The sequence below is a fragment of the Hyperoodon ampullatus genome (genome assembly GCF_949752795.1).
Source record: "Hyperoodon ampullatus genome assembly, chromosome: 2".
In the NCBI taxonomy this organism is placed as follows: domain Eukaryota; kingdom Metazoa; phylum Chordata; class Mammalia; order Artiodactyla; family Ziphiidae; genus Hyperoodon; species Hyperoodon ampullatus.
Window position 1 is genome coordinate 29,472,025 of NC_136915.1, and position 17,088 is coordinate 29,489,112.

At 47.2% G+C, this 17,088-nt stretch overlaps 1 protein-coding gene across 1 annotated transcript in view; it reads right to left on the bottom strand.

Annotated features, from left to right (window-relative positions):
- Positions 1 to 247: 247 nt before the first annotated feature.
- Positions 248 to 17,088, bottom strand: part of KIAA0319L (KIAA0319 like) — a gene marked incomplete at its 5' end in the record, with an annotated part of 104,285 nt that continues 87,444 nt past the window's right edge. Inside the window, 5 exons of the mRNA XM_079697243.1 lie at positions 248 to 490; positions 7,218 to 7,309; positions 9,792 to 9,882; positions 10,606 to 10,728; positions 11,578 to 11,720. Coding sequence (XP_079553369.1) covers positions 303 to 490; positions 7,218 to 7,309; positions 9,792 to 9,882; positions 10,606 to 10,728; positions 11,578 to 11,720 — 637 coding nt within the window. The 3' untranslated portion in view covers positions 248 to 302. The remainder of the gene's footprint in view (positions 491 to 7,217; positions 7,310 to 9,791; positions 9,883 to 10,605; positions 10,729 to 11,577; positions 11,721 to 17,088) is intronic.

Consider the following 17,088-nt stretch of genomic DNA (forward strand, 5'->3'; position numbering starts at 1 on the left):
GTGTCCATCCTCGGAACAGATGAGGGGTTCCAAAATCGGAGGCCCTGAGGTGAGGACATTCTGTGGGACCTACCAGGCGGGTGTAAAGAGGAAACCTCTTCATTCACAGCTTCATTCAGGGGTTCCCGGAGAATGTCTCTGGATTCAAGTACCATCAGCTCTAGTTGAGGGTATTAGGGTGGAGTGACCAGCAGACGCTGGGAGAACAGCTGCCCTCAGACATGGGAGGTATGAGAACCAGCCTGGCAATGCTCTGCACCCTAGCACTGCCAACCCCTAACCTGAGGAGACAGACCAGGTGGCTACAAGATCTCCTCCCGTGGGCTCCTGGCCTTAAGCGGGGCCTGCCCATTGGGCACGGAGCCGTTCTGACCATGCAGGAGCTTGCCCTTCTCTCGGTCTGGCCACGTGAAGATGGCGTCGTCACTGTCCAGCTCCGACTCCGAGTGCATCAGGCTGCTGCTCAGCACCGGGCCTTTGTGTCTGACACCTGCAAGGGAGTCAAGGGACCCAGCGTCAGCAGCACAAATCTTCTCTTCCTTGAGCCACACCCTGCCCCCTCCTCCCAGCCTGCAGAGGAGCGGAGGGACAGGGACAGTCACGGTCCCCTCTCCTGAAAAGCAGGCTTCCCAAGTCCTCCCAGCCCTGGCTAGATGGAACACTCCATCAGGGAAGCCTCAGAGAGCGACTGATCAGGTTCCAATGGGGATTCTTTATTTTCAGCATCTATTAGCTTTGGTTAGGGCCACCCAACGACATTCTCATTTCTCTCTCTTTTAAATGTAGGGCCTCCCTGGTGGCGCAGTGGTTGAGAGTCCGCCTGCCGATGCAGGGGATACGGGTTCGTGCCCCGGTCTGGGAGGATCCCATATGCCGCGGAGCGGCTGGGCCCGTGAGCCATGGCTGCTGAGCCTGCGCATCCGGAGCCTGTGCTCCGCAACGGGAGAGGCCACAACAGTGAGAGGCCCGCATACCACAAAAAAAAAAAAAAAAAAAAAAAAAATAAATAAATAAATAAATAAATAAATGTAGAATGTTTTATCTCCCTTTATGCAGAGGGTGGAGTTCTGTGGGGGGCAGGAAATACAAGGAACAAGAACTTAGGCTCTAGAGAATGAGCTTTGTCACTGTACCCTGGCTCAGTATGGATGTAAAGTGCCTGCCAGAGGTGCTGACACTGAGTGAGGACACAATTTCATTCTACGCAGACGTTTACTCTGGCTTCGCTGAGAGGGTACAAGGGGTGGGAGAGCAGGCATGTGGCCCGGAGAGGCCTCTGCTGCACAGCCTGACTGAAGCGGGGACTGTCCCAAGCCGTCAGCTGGTCAGAACACACGAACGAGGACCCATAAGAAGCACCTGAGGTCAGAAAAAATGCCTGAGATTTTTTTTTTAAATAAATTTATTTATTTTTTTATATTTATTTTTGGCTGTGCTGGGTCTTCATTGCTGTGTACGGGCTTCCTCTAGTTGCAGTGAGCGGGGGCTACTCTTTGTAGCGGTGCACGGGCTTCTCATTGCGGTGGCTTCTCTTGTTACGGAGCACGGGCTCTAGGCACGCAGGCTTCAGTAGTTGTGGCTCATGGGCTCAGTAGTTGTGGCACACGGGCTTAGTTGCTCCGTGGCATGTGGGATCTTCCCGGACCAGGGCTCGAACCCGTGTCCCCTGCATTGGCAGGTGGATTCTTACCCACTGTGCCACCAGGGAAGTCCCAAGATGCCTGAGATTCTATAAGTCACTGTAGTTACCTTCACTACTCATCCTTATGGCTGCAGAGGCCAGACCATACCACGAGGTCTGGTAATAGCTTTAGGGCAGATCCCATCCAACAGCAAGATGGCTGCCCTCTGGCTGGTACAAATACTACTCCAGAGTAAGCAAAAGGTAGGCTGAGACAGCAGAACTAGAAGTGGGAATTGCCAACATCAAGAACCCAGCTTGGCAGCGTTCTGGGCCTGGCATTGCCCAGCCCCAGGACCTAACCCACCTCCTTTCTTAAAAAGGGGACCAGGGCTTCCCTGGTGGCACAGTGGTTAAGAATCCTCCTGCCAATGCAGGGGACATGGGTTCGAGCCCTGGTCTGGGGAGATCCCACATGCCGTGGAGCAACTAAGCCCGTGAGCCACAACTACTGAGCCTGAGCTCTACAGCCCCCGAGCCACAACTACTGAATCCCGCGCCCCTAGAGCCCGTGTTCCACAACGAAGAGTAGCCCTCGTTCACTGCAACCAGAGAAAAGCCTGCACGCAGCAACGAAGACCCAGCACAGCCCTAAATAAATAAATAAATAAATAAATAAATAAATAAATAAATAAATAAATAAATAATAAAAAAAAAAAGGTGACCAGTCAGGTGAGCTGTGTTTGAACCCTCATCCTCCAACAATCACTCTCCCTCCCCCTGGTCCCATCCAGATCCCCAATAAACACTGAAAGAAGGTCCTGGGATGATTCTCAGGCATTGTGCCCTTTCCTGGCCAGACATGACTTCAGGCTGTGAACGATGAGGGCATCTAGACTCTGACTGCACCTGTCACTCAGGAACCACAGCCCCACAGACCTTGCCCGTGTGCTGGTCATCTGTGCAGTGTGCTCTGGGGCCCAGCTTGTCTACCTCAGGGGCACAGTTCTGGGACATGACTGTGGACAGCCACAACTCGCACTGATTCTCAGGACGGCAGAGCAGCAGGGCCAGAGAAGAACACCAGCTTCCCAGGCTTTTCCAATGTGGTAGGGGACAGTGGCAACATAAGAAGCGTCAAGACCAGAGGAGCGTCAACATTCTCAAAACCTCTGTTTTGCCCCTATAGATGAAATACCCTTTGGGGGCTTTCTCCTCCAGCATCCAAGCACTTGAAGCTTCCCTTGTTCCCTAAAGCCCTTCTGGGCCATAGGTGTGGAGGACAGGAGCCTGAGAGGGGACGTGTTGCTGGCTCCAAAGTACACAGCACTCACCTGGGCCCTCCTACCTCTAGCTCCCGCTCTGCTTGAAGAACTGAGTGGGTTCATCCACTAAGCAATACAAGCTAGGAAGCTGGTTATATCAGTGGGTGCTGAACACGTACATCTCCTCTGACTCAGCAATCCCATTCCTAGGTCTGTACCTAACAGAAATCCATACACATGTCCACCAAAGGACATGGGCAAGAACGCTGACAGCAGCACTCCCCGTCACAGCCCCAAATGGAAAGCACTCAACTGCCCATCAACGGTCTACCCGACAAATAAATACATTCCTACAAAGGAAATTACACGGCAAGGGGAATGAACAGACGACTGCTCCACCTAACACCACGGATGGACGTCCTAAATGTGATGTTGAGGGACAGGCGCCAAGCCCAATGATTCCATTTATACAAACCACTCCAAGATGTTAGAAGTAAATTGGGGGGAGGCAGGCAGTGACTGGAAAGAAGCACAAAGGGGGCGCCTCTGGGGGGCTGATTACATGGGTACATTCACTTATGAAATGTGCTTATGATTTTCTGTACACATTAGACTGAATCACAGAAAACTGCTATCTTTATAGGTCAAAAGTCAATTATCAGTAATCTTATATGGTTCAATCTAATAGACTTCAATAGAAAGTCTTGAAAAAAAGTCAATAGAATAGCAAAACCAAACCAAAGCAAAAACCACAACTGCTGAATGTAAACCACGTCTCCTGAGGGTGGGCATGCGTCCCGCTCCGCCTGCTGGTCTTCGGTGCCAGTGGCTCCGAGCTCGCTCAGGTGGGCGCACGCCACTTCCAGTTCCTCCTCCTCCCAGCGGCATCCATCTCGGCTCACTTCCACACACACGTCACGCTCCACTAAACTCACTCTTCTTCCAGCTGAACTTCTTCAGTTCCAGACCTGGTACAGTTTGGTCCTGAATCCCATTCTCCTCACCCTACTAGTGACTCTGCTCTGGGTTGCACCCAAGAATCCACTGCAGAGCCCAGAACAACAGCCGGGACTTCTGGCCTGGTCAGACCCACACCAGACGCAAGGCGACTCTCACCGCCTCCTCGTGTGGACACCGCGCACGGAAGGGCCTGCCGACCCTCATCTAGTCTCATCTTGGTTACCTGGGAGCAGCTGGCCACCTGCAGCGCCCCCCGCTCCCTCCCTTTCCCCACAAGTCTGCCTTCCCATCCTGCCGTCACCCAGCTTTTCCCTCCCGCCTGCCTCAAAAGAGGCATCCAAGTCCCTTACCCCCTCCTCCCTCCCTGCCCAGGACCCTCCCCTCTGCCTCCTGTGTCTCTGCCTGCAAGCTGCTCCTGAACCCCGTCCACCCCGTCCTGAATCTCCACTTACTGTTGCTCAACTTCTAAAAGGACTTTTAGATATTTAGGGCCTCCATTTTCTCACCACCTACGTACTTCCTAAATAAACTGCACTTTGACTTCCACCATCTCTCACTCACCATCTACTCCAGTTCTTTAGGTGACCAGAAACTTCTCCAGTGTTGTCACTGCCGTCATCACCAATTCTCACCCTTCTCTTCCGCAGCAGCAAGCACACTGACTGCTCCCTGGTGACACCCCTCCTCCCTCACCTCAGCTCCTTAGCCCTGGACTCTTCTTTTGTCCCTCGACACTCTCCCCAGAAGGGATGTGATCTACTTTTGCGGAGCCGACCGTCACCAGCATACAGAAGACTCCTATCCAGTCCTGCTCTGCTGAGTTCAATTTAATTCGTCTTCTCTTACCCAAACTGCACTGACTGTCCTAATTCTGTGGTCAGGGCTATCAGTCCCTGTCTCTCATGTCGGAAGGCAGCCTGGACCTTTCCCGTCCCTCCATCCCACTGATAACCAAGCTGTCTGAGCCATCATCATCCCTCCTCGGACCGTCGCAAGAATCTCCTTGCTGGCCTCCACCTGTAATCTCTTCAATGAACGAAATGTTGTCACTAGACTAATTTTACTACACCAGCATTTTCAAGATGTCACTTCTCATCACCATCAGAATAAATGCTTAACTCCTTAGGCTGATGTTCAAAACTCCCCATAATTTCATCCTCCAGCCTCATTTCCTCAACCCCACTCATAACTGTTCTAAACCAAATGATCTTTTCCAGTGCTTCTTCTGCAGTCTTTTGCATCTAATAAAACCACCCAATCCACAGATGCTCAAAGAAGATGCTTGGGCACCATCCTTTACTTTTCCTTTTCTCTCAGCCCCCCTTGGAAAGCATATCATGAACCTCAGCAAGCCTTCCCCTCAAATGTATCTGGAACCCATCTGCCTCTCTCCATCTCATCATCTCTCCACCATAAGGGCATTCTATCTAATCTCTCACCCACTTTGCCTCTCCAATTCCTTCACAGAGCAGCCACAGTTGTCTTTTTAAAATGTAAATCTAACTGTACTGTGTACCTCCTTAAAAAAACTACCCATGGCTCCCCGTTGCTCTTAGACGCAACCCACAGCAAGGTCCCTGCTCACCCGTCTGGCCTTGTGCCACTCACCTCGTGCTCACCATGTCTTCTTCAAATCCCCTCTGCTCATTCCAGCAGCCGGGCCTTTACCAGCTTTGCCTGCAATCCTATTTCCCAGAGTCTTCATGTGCCTTCCTCTCCTTCTCGTCATCCCTTGGGTCTCAGCTTAAGTGTTATCCTTTATAAAAACCTTCCGTTATCACATTTTGTATATTTGTGAATTTGTTTGTCTAATGTCAGCCCGACATAAACTACACAAGAGCAATGTCTTTCTGTTTAGTTCTCTGTAATGTAACCAGTATCTGGCACAGGGCCTGGTACACAGCGGTATTAATCCATATTTACAGATGAATAAGGTACAGTCCCTGCCCTCAAGGATATTACTGACTAGTAAGTGGACAAAGAATAACATAACTGATATCATACAGTGAGAGAAATGCCAAAATAGACACGTGGGAGAAAGATAAGCACGACTTTAACTGGCAGGTTAAGGGAAGGGTGAGAAAGCGCTTTCTGGACAGAAATACGAACCAACAAAATTTGTTTAGAAAAGAGAGATACCAGCAAGGAGGAGGATCTCAGAAAAGCACAGTGACGTAAGCTCACCAAGGCCACGTCTACCAGACCAAAAGTAAGTCGCGAATGACTTCAAGGAGTGGAAAAGCCTTGCCAGAGCAACGTAAACACAACCTTGGCTACCTTGCAGATGGTGCTGCACGACGTCCTCCCCTCGAGGCCTCATCCTCGGTATCCTGTGTGCGCTCTGGCTGCACTTGTGTGGTTCGCTAGGCCCCAGCCTCCAGGCACCGCCCCACAGTGTTCCCTAACCAAGCTGCCTGGGTGCTGACAGAGCCCAGACTGCCTATGAGCATTTATTCTCTCCTCATATGTCTTCTCGCTCACTACAGTGAAATTCTGAGGGCACAGCCTATGGTTTAGAACACTCTATAGTCCCCTTACAGCCTCTCCTAATACGAAGCTTTAAGCACGAGAGACGTTTAATAAATACTTTGTATAAAACTAGTTCTACTTGCAGAGTGTTTAGGAATAGCTCTATATAGAGTCCAGCTCCCATAAAGAGATGAGGCCTGTGCTGTGGCATCCGTGATGAATGGGAACCTCGCCAGTGACCTAGCTCAGACAAGGACGGAGGGCCCTCTACTCACCCTGGCCCTCCGAGCCCCATCACTGAAAGCCGTCTTAATGCTTGTGCAGCTGGAAATTCTTTGACAGATGAGCCCAGTGCACCTGGAGCCAGCAGGGGAGCTGCCCTCCACCTGCTCTAAGACAATGATGGAGGCTGTGGATCTACCTGACAAATACTGGAGAGAGGAAGATGGGAGAGGATGGCTGGCTGGCAAGAAGGCCAGCTGGCAGACACTGGCTTTGATCTCTTCATGGCCTCACCTGTCTGCCCAGAAAGGACAGACTGATCAGGAAAAAGAGATCAAGGTCCCTGAGCCCGACTACAGGGGCAGCTTGAAAAGCTGAACTCCAGGCAGGAACCCTGAGGGGAACGAGCAAGCAAAGGAAAGCAAGAGGCTGAGCCCCTCGGCACAGTCAAAGGACCACTAAGAAGTGAGCCCTGGAGTCTGAGCTTGTCCAGTAGGCAGCTTCTGCCCCCACAGGGCAAAGCCGACCCTGAGCCCTCGTCAGGGAGGGGACAAGATGCTTTTCCAGCACAAAGAGCTGCCAACAAAAACACATTAAGGAGGGACAGGTGATGGCGGTGGCTCTTCAAGGAGAGTGGACCAACCGAGACACCCCCAGTCCCCAGTTCCCGGGGCCACTACCTGCTCGGGAGGTTGGCTTCAGTTCCAGGCTTTCCTGATCCGTGGCATCCAGGATCCTGTACTTGCTTTTCCTCTTAGGTTTTCCTTTTTGTCTGAAAAACACAATCCCCTGCTCAGGAAAGAGGTTCTGTGTGAGGTTCAGGCAGCCCACCACAGGGTGGCAGCCAGACTGCATGCAGAGCCCTGTCTTGGGGGATGCTGCTTAATGGAAGGGCTGTTTCTCCTTGTTTCTCAGCTGGGAAAGGTAGCAGCTGTGATTTGTTATTCAAATAGTCCTCACCAATTTGGGAAAAGGTAAAGGAAACATTATCATTTTATCATGGACTCACCACTCCACAGTGGCAATGAAGGAAGGATAGATGGGTTAAAAATGTAAATAAGATGACACTCCTATGCTTGAAGGGTATAGGGTGGAGGAAAGCATTAAACCAGCAAAACCTTGTTAATGGTGGCTGTCTTAGGCTGGTGGGAATTTTTTAAAATTCTTTTAATTTTCTAAGTTTTATTGTGAGATTATATTGCAGGTTGAATCTCAGTTCTGCCACTTATTAACTGTGTGTCCATGGAAAATGTCATTTTCCTGAGAAAAGGTTGTTATGCATATTAAAAAAGATATTACCTATAAAATGTATAAAATGTTAAACACATTTTATACATTTTTGCTTGGTACACAGTAAACATAGAAATGATACCTATTATTAATAATTAAAAACATAATAAATGTTACCATTAAATATTATAAGACTAGCTAGGAAGACTAAATGAAAAAACCTGAAACACTTAATCATGACTAACCTAAGTCTACAATTACGTAAAAACATGTACAGGTGAGAATCCCAGACTGAAAGGCAGGCAGACAAATTAAGAACCCATGTGCTACAGCTACATGTAAAACAATGAAATCAGAACACTCCCTAACACCATACACAAAAATAAACTCAAAATGGATTAAACACCTAAATGTAAGACCAGACACTATAAAACTCTTAGAGGAAAGCACAGGAAGAACACTCTTGGACATAAATCACAGCAAGATCTTTTTTGACCCACCTCCCAAAGTAATGAAAATAAAAATAAAAATCAACAGATGGGACCTAATGAAACTTAAAAGCTTTTGCACAGCAAAGGAAACCATAAACAAGACAAAAAGACAACCCTCAGAATGGGAGAAAATATTTGCAAACGGAGCAACGGACAAAGGATTAATCTCCAAAATATACAAACAGCTCATGCAGCTCAATATTAAAAAAAAACAAACAACCCAATCAAAAAAATGGACAGAAGACCTAAATAGACATTTCTCCAAAGAAGACATACAGATGGCCAAGAAGCACATGAAAAGATGCTCAGCATCACTAGTTATTAGAGAAATGCAAATCAAAACTACAATGAGGTATCACCTCACACCAGTTAGAATGGGCATCATCAGAAAATCTACAAACAACAAATGCTGGAGAGGGTGTGGAGAAAGGGAACCCTCTTGCACTGTTGATGGGAATGTAAATTGATACAGCTACTATGGAGAACAGTATGGAGGTTCCTTAAAAAACTAAAAATAGAACTACCATATGACACAGTAATCCCTCTACTGGGCATATACCCAGAGAAAACCATAATTCAAAAAGACACAGGCACTCCAATGTTCATTGCAGCACTATTTACAATAGCCAGGTCATGGAAGCAACCTAAATGTCCAACGACAGATGAATGGATAAAGAAGATGTGGTACATATATACAATGGAATATACTCAGCCATAAAAAGGAACCAAACTGGGTCATTTGTAGAGATGTGGATGGACCTAGAGACTGTCATACAGAGTGAGGTAACAGAAAGAGAAAAACAAATATCATATACTAACGTACATATGTGGAATTTAGAAAAATGGTACAGAGGAACCTGTTTGCAAGGCAGAAATAGAGACACAGACGTAGAGAACAAACATATGGACACCAAGCGGGGAAAGGGGTGGTGGGATGAACTGGGAGATTGGGATCGACATATATACACTAATATGTATAAAATAGAGAAGTAATGAGAACCTGCTGTACAGCACAGGGAACTTTACTTAATGCTCTGTGGTGACCTAAACAGGAAGGAAATCCAGAAAAGAGGGGGTGTATGTATTCATAAAGCTGATTCACTTCGCTGTACAGCAGAACCTAACACAACAACGTAAAGCAACTATACCGCAATTTAAAAATAAAAGAACCCATGTGCTAAGGTGGTGAGGCTGAGGTGTGGAGTATTAAAGGCCACACACCCTAGAGATAAGAGCCAGGTCCACACCCCAGGCACTCCCACTCCCACTCCAGCCACAGCCACGTTTTCCAGGTGGCAAATCACTGCAGTGACAGCCACTCAGCCTAAAAGAGTGTGCTTCTGCCTTCAGGAGTGTCAGAGGTAAGGAGAACTTCTCTGTGCATGCCGTGGGTGGGCCACGGCATGTAACAGCGATGGGAAGGGAAGAAACCCAGGACTCAGCGCCCTCAATATAGAAGGTGCCAGATACCTCTCTAATGAATAAATATGTAATTAGAAGCCCGAACAAATTTCCAGGGAAAGTCCATCTTACCTCTTACAACAACAGATTACAGTCCAGGAGAGGATTCCCAAGGCAACAACAATGACAAAGGAAGCAATGATAACATATAACACGCTCCACTCTGCCAAGAGAAACAAAATATTAAGGGCAGTGAGAAAAGAGGCTAAAAGGGAGGTCTGGGCTGCCCACCTTGGGCAGGAGATGGCTTCGCTCTGTAAACAAGAAGACCCCTCGGGCTCCCCAGGGAAGGTGAGACCTTGGAGTTAAAGGCAGCTGAAACTTTAAACCTTATGAATTGCCCCTGTTTTCTAGCTGGTGCTCTGAGACCCTGGGGCAGTGGGGCAGGCTGTAAGGAGCTTCAACAGAGGGAAAGCGGGGAATGGAAACCTGGGGCCAGAGTACACAGGCACTCCAAAAAGACAGGAGGCCTTGCGGCTCCTCTGATTTAGGCTGCATTTTGTAGTTGGTCTGATTTAAGCTTGTTTCTTCTTAAACAACTGCTTCAGGGGAATTCCCTGGCAGTCCAGTGGTTAGGACTCGGCACTTTCACTGCCAGGGCCCAGGTTCAATCCATGGTCGGGGAACTAAGCAACTAAGATCCCGCAAGCTGTGCTGAGAGGCCAAAAAACAAAAACAAAAACAAAAACAAAAAACTGCTTCAGAGCTTTCCTCTAACCTTGAGCAAGTGTGGAGGAAGCAAGTAAAAGTCCTCTGCAAACAGAAAATACACAAAGTTCTTCTCCTTGCTTGCTCATCTGCCTTGGAAACACCAACACCCACCCACTCAACTCAGAGCCACATTCAATGCCAAACCAGCTGGCACAGTTCCAAGCAGAAAACTCACCACAGTTGCTATCTCCATCCCTCAGCTGCACCTTGATGAAATTCTCCATCCAAAAAGGGTCACAGATACAGCGTTTGGTGAATGAATCACAGTGGCCATGGTCAGAACAGTTCAGCTGGCATGCTGAAAGTATCAGGAAAGGGAAAAAAGTCAAGGGGAGTCAGAGCCGGGGGTGGACCAAATTCCAGTGCCCATGAAGATGCGAAGGGATCCCCTTGCTCAATGGCCTGTGATGACATTTCCTGGAGACCTGCCCCAAGAACCTTTATAGCTGGGCACAGTGCCCATTATTAACATCATGGATAAAGCTGGAGCAGTTAGAAGGGCTCCAGACTGTTTTTACTTGCTGTTTCTCCATATCAGCAGTTCTTAATCTTTCATGTCCCACAGACCCCCTTCTCTGAATAATTGCCAAAATAAAACTCATAGTATTACAAAGGAAGGCAATTATACTATACATGTTTTTGAAGTGTTTAAGAATACAAAACTTTAAAATAATATGGGCGTCTTTATTAAAATATTAAGTAACAAGATCTAGAAGTGTGTCTAACAACTGTCATAATTTTGAAGTGGTGATGAGTAAAAATGCTATTTCATTACGTAGTATGATACAAAATTATGAGATTTCTATTGCCTTAAAGTCACATGTTCTGTTAATACTAGCTGTAGTTTCTTGCCTACCTTCATGATTGAGGAAAACAATAAATTTCAGTTAGAGGTTCGTGAAAATAAGGATGTAATTTTTTTCCCATTCAAACTCACAGCCCCTCTTAATGCTATCTCAGGGGCCCATGGAAGGTTAAGAAGCTCTGCAATGAGTGGAGACTCTTTCAAGAAAAAATGGTAGTTGAGGAAAGTGATTATCTCCTTGTTCCCAGAGAACAGGAAATGAAGCCCAAGGACAGCAGGGACTGACAGGTGAGTTGTGGACACTGGGTGGACTCTCATTCCCAACTTCCCAGAATTACTCACTGACAGTATTGACTTCCAGGGCTCTGAATATCAGAAAGTCTGCCTTTTGCTTCCGCAGCTCACTCTTGAGCATCACTGCCACCTCATGGCCTTTGAAGATCTGGTGAGGAGGCTCATTTTGAACAAAAAATACCATCTTGGTGCTGCAGAGACATGCAACAGTATGAATGAGCTGAAGCTGTCAACACGATAGCGGTAGCTATCATTTGCTAAGTACCTTCTGTCTGTGCCAGACCCTGTGCTAAGTGTTATACACATTCTCTCACAGGAAGCCCGTGAGAAAGGGGTTATCAGCATCATCTCCATTTTATAGAGGACAACACTGGGGCTCAGAGGGGTTAAGTAACTTGCCCAAGGTCACACAGTTAATTATGGCAGAGCCAGATCCCAACCCTGATATGTCTGACTCTAAAGCCTATGCTTTTAGAAAAGGCCTAAGCTGCCCCAACTAACAAGAAGACCTATTCCAAAAGCTAACTGGAGGCCAGAAAAATGGGGACTTGGTTATGGGTACATCCCTGCTGTCAGCCTTTTAACAGCTAAGAGTGTGGTGCTGTTGGGTTTGTGCTGGGTTATCTGTGAGACAAACCACAGTGCTTTGTAAAATATTAATTGTTGGACAGCATCAAAGCATTATCCATAGATCAAAACATAGCCAAAATGATCATTACTATGACAGCAATTACATTGACACAGCATTACAATGACACACAATGGTGTGGCCAGTGCAAGATCATGTTATTCTAGGCCCAGAATCTGTTTGCTTTCTGACCGTCAACTTCTGTCCAAGGTAGACCATGTCTGAACTCACTTCTGGGTGGCACAAAATCTGTTCTCTCTGTCTTGGCCTCCGTTTTTGGCAGCCTGTTTCGTGACTCCGTGTTAGTCTCACAAACTGAACTTTCCCAATCAGTGGGTCACACTGGGTTTATAGGTGAGCCCCAGGTATTGATCCCCATAGCACACAGGGTGGCTGGGTGGGACCTGGGTATCCCAGAGGCCCTGGACCAGCTGCTTCCAGTATAACTGTCTATTTATCCCGAAGTGCCATATAAACAGCATCATTTTCTATGGGTGGATTGACATGAAAGTTTGGGAAGCCCTGTTCTAAGACTTTTAAAAGCGTGCTGCATAGTGAGGCTAACAATGGGTATAATAAACTCCAGATTCAAGAAACAAACCTTTTCCATAAAAGATTTGTGGTCATTTCTCATATATACACTACTATATATAAAACAGATTACTAATGAGAACCTACTATATAGCACAGGGAACTCTACTCACTGTTCTGTGGTGACCTAAATGGGAAGGAAATCTAAAAAAGAGAGGATATATGTATATGTATAACTGCTTCGCTTTGCTGTATAGCAGAAACTAACACAACATTGTAAAGCAACGATACTTCAATAAAAATTAATTAAAAGAAATCTGTGGTCATTTCTCATATTTTCTCCTAGTTACCTAATTCATGCTTATAGTTTCAATTTCTGTCTATATACAAATAACCCTCAAATCTTTGTCTCCTCTCCCTATGTCCCTCCTGAGTGACCAAATCTGTATCTGCAAATGCTTGCTAGAATATCTATACCAGATCTTCCACAGGCATCTCAAATTCAACATGTTCCAAAATAAACTTATAATAATCACTAACTCATTAAGTGTTAGAGACTACACAAACATTATCTTATGTAATCTTCAACAACCCTATAACATGGGTGCTAGCATTTTTATAAGTGAAGAACAGGTTTGGAGAGGTGCAGTAATCTGCCCACTGTCACAAAGCTGCCGCTAACAGAGCAGGGCTCAGAAGCCAGGTCTGCCTGGTGTGAGGCCCATGCTCTTTCCCATTGTAATAAACTATCTCCCTCCAATCATATCCTCCTCCTGAATTCCTAAGCCAATCTAGGCCAAGCCAGAAACCCAGAGTCACTGTGATGCTTCTCTCCTTCCTCGTGTCCCAGAGGCAGTGACGGCAAGTGTGCAAGCAAACCCTTCCACAGTGCTCTTACCCGCACTCTTGCTAGTGTCTTCCACTGCTTTGTCCCAGCCAATTCCCACCAGCTTGATCGATCCCAGCAGCCACCTTCCCTTTTCCTATTCCCAGGCTGCTGAGCAGAGGTTAAAAAGAAAGTCCTAATCATCATGCTGTCTCTGACCCAGTGAACCCAGTGCATATGAGATTCACCTGGGGAGTTTTAAAATTTTAGGTGCCCAGACCTCACTCCAGACCAACTGAATCATCATCTGTGGGGGTGAGGCTTGGGTAATGGTATGTTCATAAAAGCTCCAGGGGATACTATTACGCAGCTGGAGTTGGGAATCGCTGCTCTCACCTCATGTCTCTAACCTTGGTTGAGACCCCAGTATTGCTCAAAGCCAGCATCCTTTCCTGGAGCTGCTGTTCTCAACCTTCACCACTTTCCTCAGGCTGCCCACCTCATTCTCACCTCCTCAAAGCAGATGGCCTTGCCTCCAGTTTCAGAGAAAAAACAGGACGCTGGTCCCAGTACTCTCAAATTTCATCCTTCTCTACTTCTAAATTCACCCATAATAGCACATCTTGCCTCCTTTCCTCCTGCCTCCAGGGAAAGTGGTCTCCTGCTCTGCCCACAGCCAGCGCCCCAGACCTACCTCCATGTATAACCCGCCTCCCCAGTCGCCACCATCTACCTTTCCTCTGCACCCTCCCCTCAGTCTATAAAAATGTTCAAGTATTTCCTATCTTTAAAAGGTGTTCTTCTGAGCTTGTCTCCCATACTGTTTTCAACACCAGCCTCTTCAAAGAGGCTTTATACTTACCATCTCTGTATCCTCAAACTATAAAAAAAAATTTCTCCCAGCATCTAAGTAAAATGATCTCACTATAGTTCTGATGATCTACTAATTACAAACCCAAAAGCCTGTTTTGCGTGCTCACCACACCTGTCTCTATAGCACCTGATTCCTTTGGCAGCGCCCCTTACTGCCAGCTTGTCCCTTAACTTCCAGCAGACCGCTCCCACCTGGTCTTCCTCCCACCTCTCTGACGGCTGTTTCCCAGTTTCCTTTGCTGGCCCTTCTTTCCTTGCCTCCCCTGTAAATACTCATGTTCTCCAGAGCTCTGTCCTTAACCCTCCTGACACTCTCCCAGTGTGACTCATCCGTCCTCATGGCCTTAACGCCTGCCTGTATGTAGTGACTCCTTATCTCAGGCCTTTCCTTCCACCTCAAGTTCCAGCCTATATGTACTACTACCTGTCCCTATGTAACCCATAAGATACCCCAACTTCAACAGTCAAAACTGAACTCATTATCTTTTCTTTGAAACTGGTTCCTTTTGTATCCCTAATCTCAGTTAATGGCATTCACCATCTATCTAGGCATCCAAACAAAAATCCTCATATTTGATGACTCACTCACTTTCATTCCCCAAAGGTCACCAAGTCCTACTGATTTACCTCTGAATTTCTTTTAATTTCCTCTTCTCTTCTGCCATTTCCACTGCCACTACCTCAATTCAGGTGTTATCACCTTTTTTACTAGACTAGTCCAAAAGTGTCCTGATTGGTCTCCCAGCCTTTGGTCTCTCCCTACTGTTTTGTTTTGTTTTTTTTTTGGCCAAGCAGTGCAGCCTGTGGGATCTTAGTTCCCCGCTGTGTGCCATGTGGGATCTTAGTTCCCCAGACCAGGGATTGAACCTGCACTCCCTGCAGTGGAAGCACGGTGTCTTAACCAATGGACTGCAAGGGATGTCCTGATCTCTCCCTATTTTAGTCTAGCCTCCACACTACTGATCTCCCTAAGGAAAAAAAAAAAATCTAATATCCTTGCTTCAAAAACAAAACAAACGGGCTTCCCTGGTGGCGCAGTGGTTGAGAGTCCGCCTGCCGATGCAGGGGACACGGGTTCGTGCCCCGGTCTGGGAAGATCCCACATGCCGCGGAGCGGCTGGGCCCGTGAGCCATGGCCACTGAGCCTGTGCTCCGGAGCCTGTGCTCCGCAAGGGGAGAGGCCACAACAGTGAGAGGCCCGCCTACCGCAAAAAAAACAAAAAAAAACAAAAAAAAACAAACAAAAAATTCACACATATAAAACCAACTAACTTGAGTCCTCCTATCCAAAGTATTGAAACTAAACTGCTTGGCTTGCTTATGACTGTTCTCAGTCTACAGAGCCAGCCTTATTGTCCCCCATATCCTAGGGCCCAGTAAATGCTCTGAACCCAAGGACTTCTTCCAGAGGAAACTCCGTACTTTCATACCACAGGACCATTGCTCACGCTGTTCCCCTATTCTGAATTTCCTCCTAGTCCTTCTATGCTTGATCAGTGCAAGTTTTACTTCTGGGAAATCTCTGGATGACCTCAAACCTCCTGGAAGAATTAATCGCCCTTGCCTGTGTCTCCATGATTGTGTTACCTGAAAACTGGGTTCTCCACGTGGTGTTGAGCCAAAAGACACAACCAAGCCAAAAACGAGGAGAAGGAAGACTTTTATCACTTGCGGCAAGTAAGGAGAACACTGGGATCTTTCCCAAAGCAGTGTCTTGGTGAGCAGCAAAACTGCGGAAGCTTTAAGCTCAGGGTACATGCATATTCGTGAAGGGGCTTGAGCAGGGGAGAATTCAGCATAGAATTGGGACAAAAGTCGACAGAGTCCAAGTTTTAGCTGAGGGTCATGAGGGTCAGAAATGGTCGATATCATCATTCCTTAGGCTCCAGTTGATCTGGTTGTCAAGTACTTCAGGCTACCTTTACCACTAAAACAGAGCTGGGAGTCTTTACAACTGATTTACTATTTTTGCTATTGTTACTTCTCTTGCCTGAAAAGAGTCATTTGTTCCTGCATTCTTTTTTGTTTTGTTTTGTTTTTTTTTTTTTTTTTTTTTTTTTTTTGCGGGTACGCGGGCCTCTCACTGCTGTGGCCTCTCCTGTTGTGGAGCACAGGCTCCGGACGCGCAGGCTCAGCGGCCATGGCTCACGGGCCCAGCCGCTCCACGGCATGTGGGATCCTCCCAGACCGGGGCACGAACCCGTGTCCCCTGCATCGGCAGGCAGACCCCCAACCACTGCGCCACTAGGAAAGCCCCTGTTTTGTTTTGTTTTGGCCACACCATGCGGCTTGTGGGACCTCAGTTCCCTGACCAGGGATTGAACCCGGGCCAAGGCAGTGAAAGCCTGGAATCCTAACCACTAAGCCACAGGGAACTTCCTGTTCCTGACTTCTTTCTTTCCCTTAAGATCATTCATTACTGAGGCCTGTTCAAGGGCAAGTACTGTGTCCAGGCTTAGATCACAAAATGGCTTAGGCCAAAATTGGTTTTGCTTAGGTCAAGAAAGCCATGCCTGGTTCTCTTTCTCTGGGGACCCCCTACACTATCTGCTTACCATAGCACTTATTCTGTCAAATCTACCCTGTACTGATGCTATATGTTAACTTGATTATCTCCCCTACTAGACTATGGTCTTCAAACAGACCTCTTCTGACCTTGCACCCTGCTGCAGTGTCTAGTACAGAGCCCATTACCTGTACT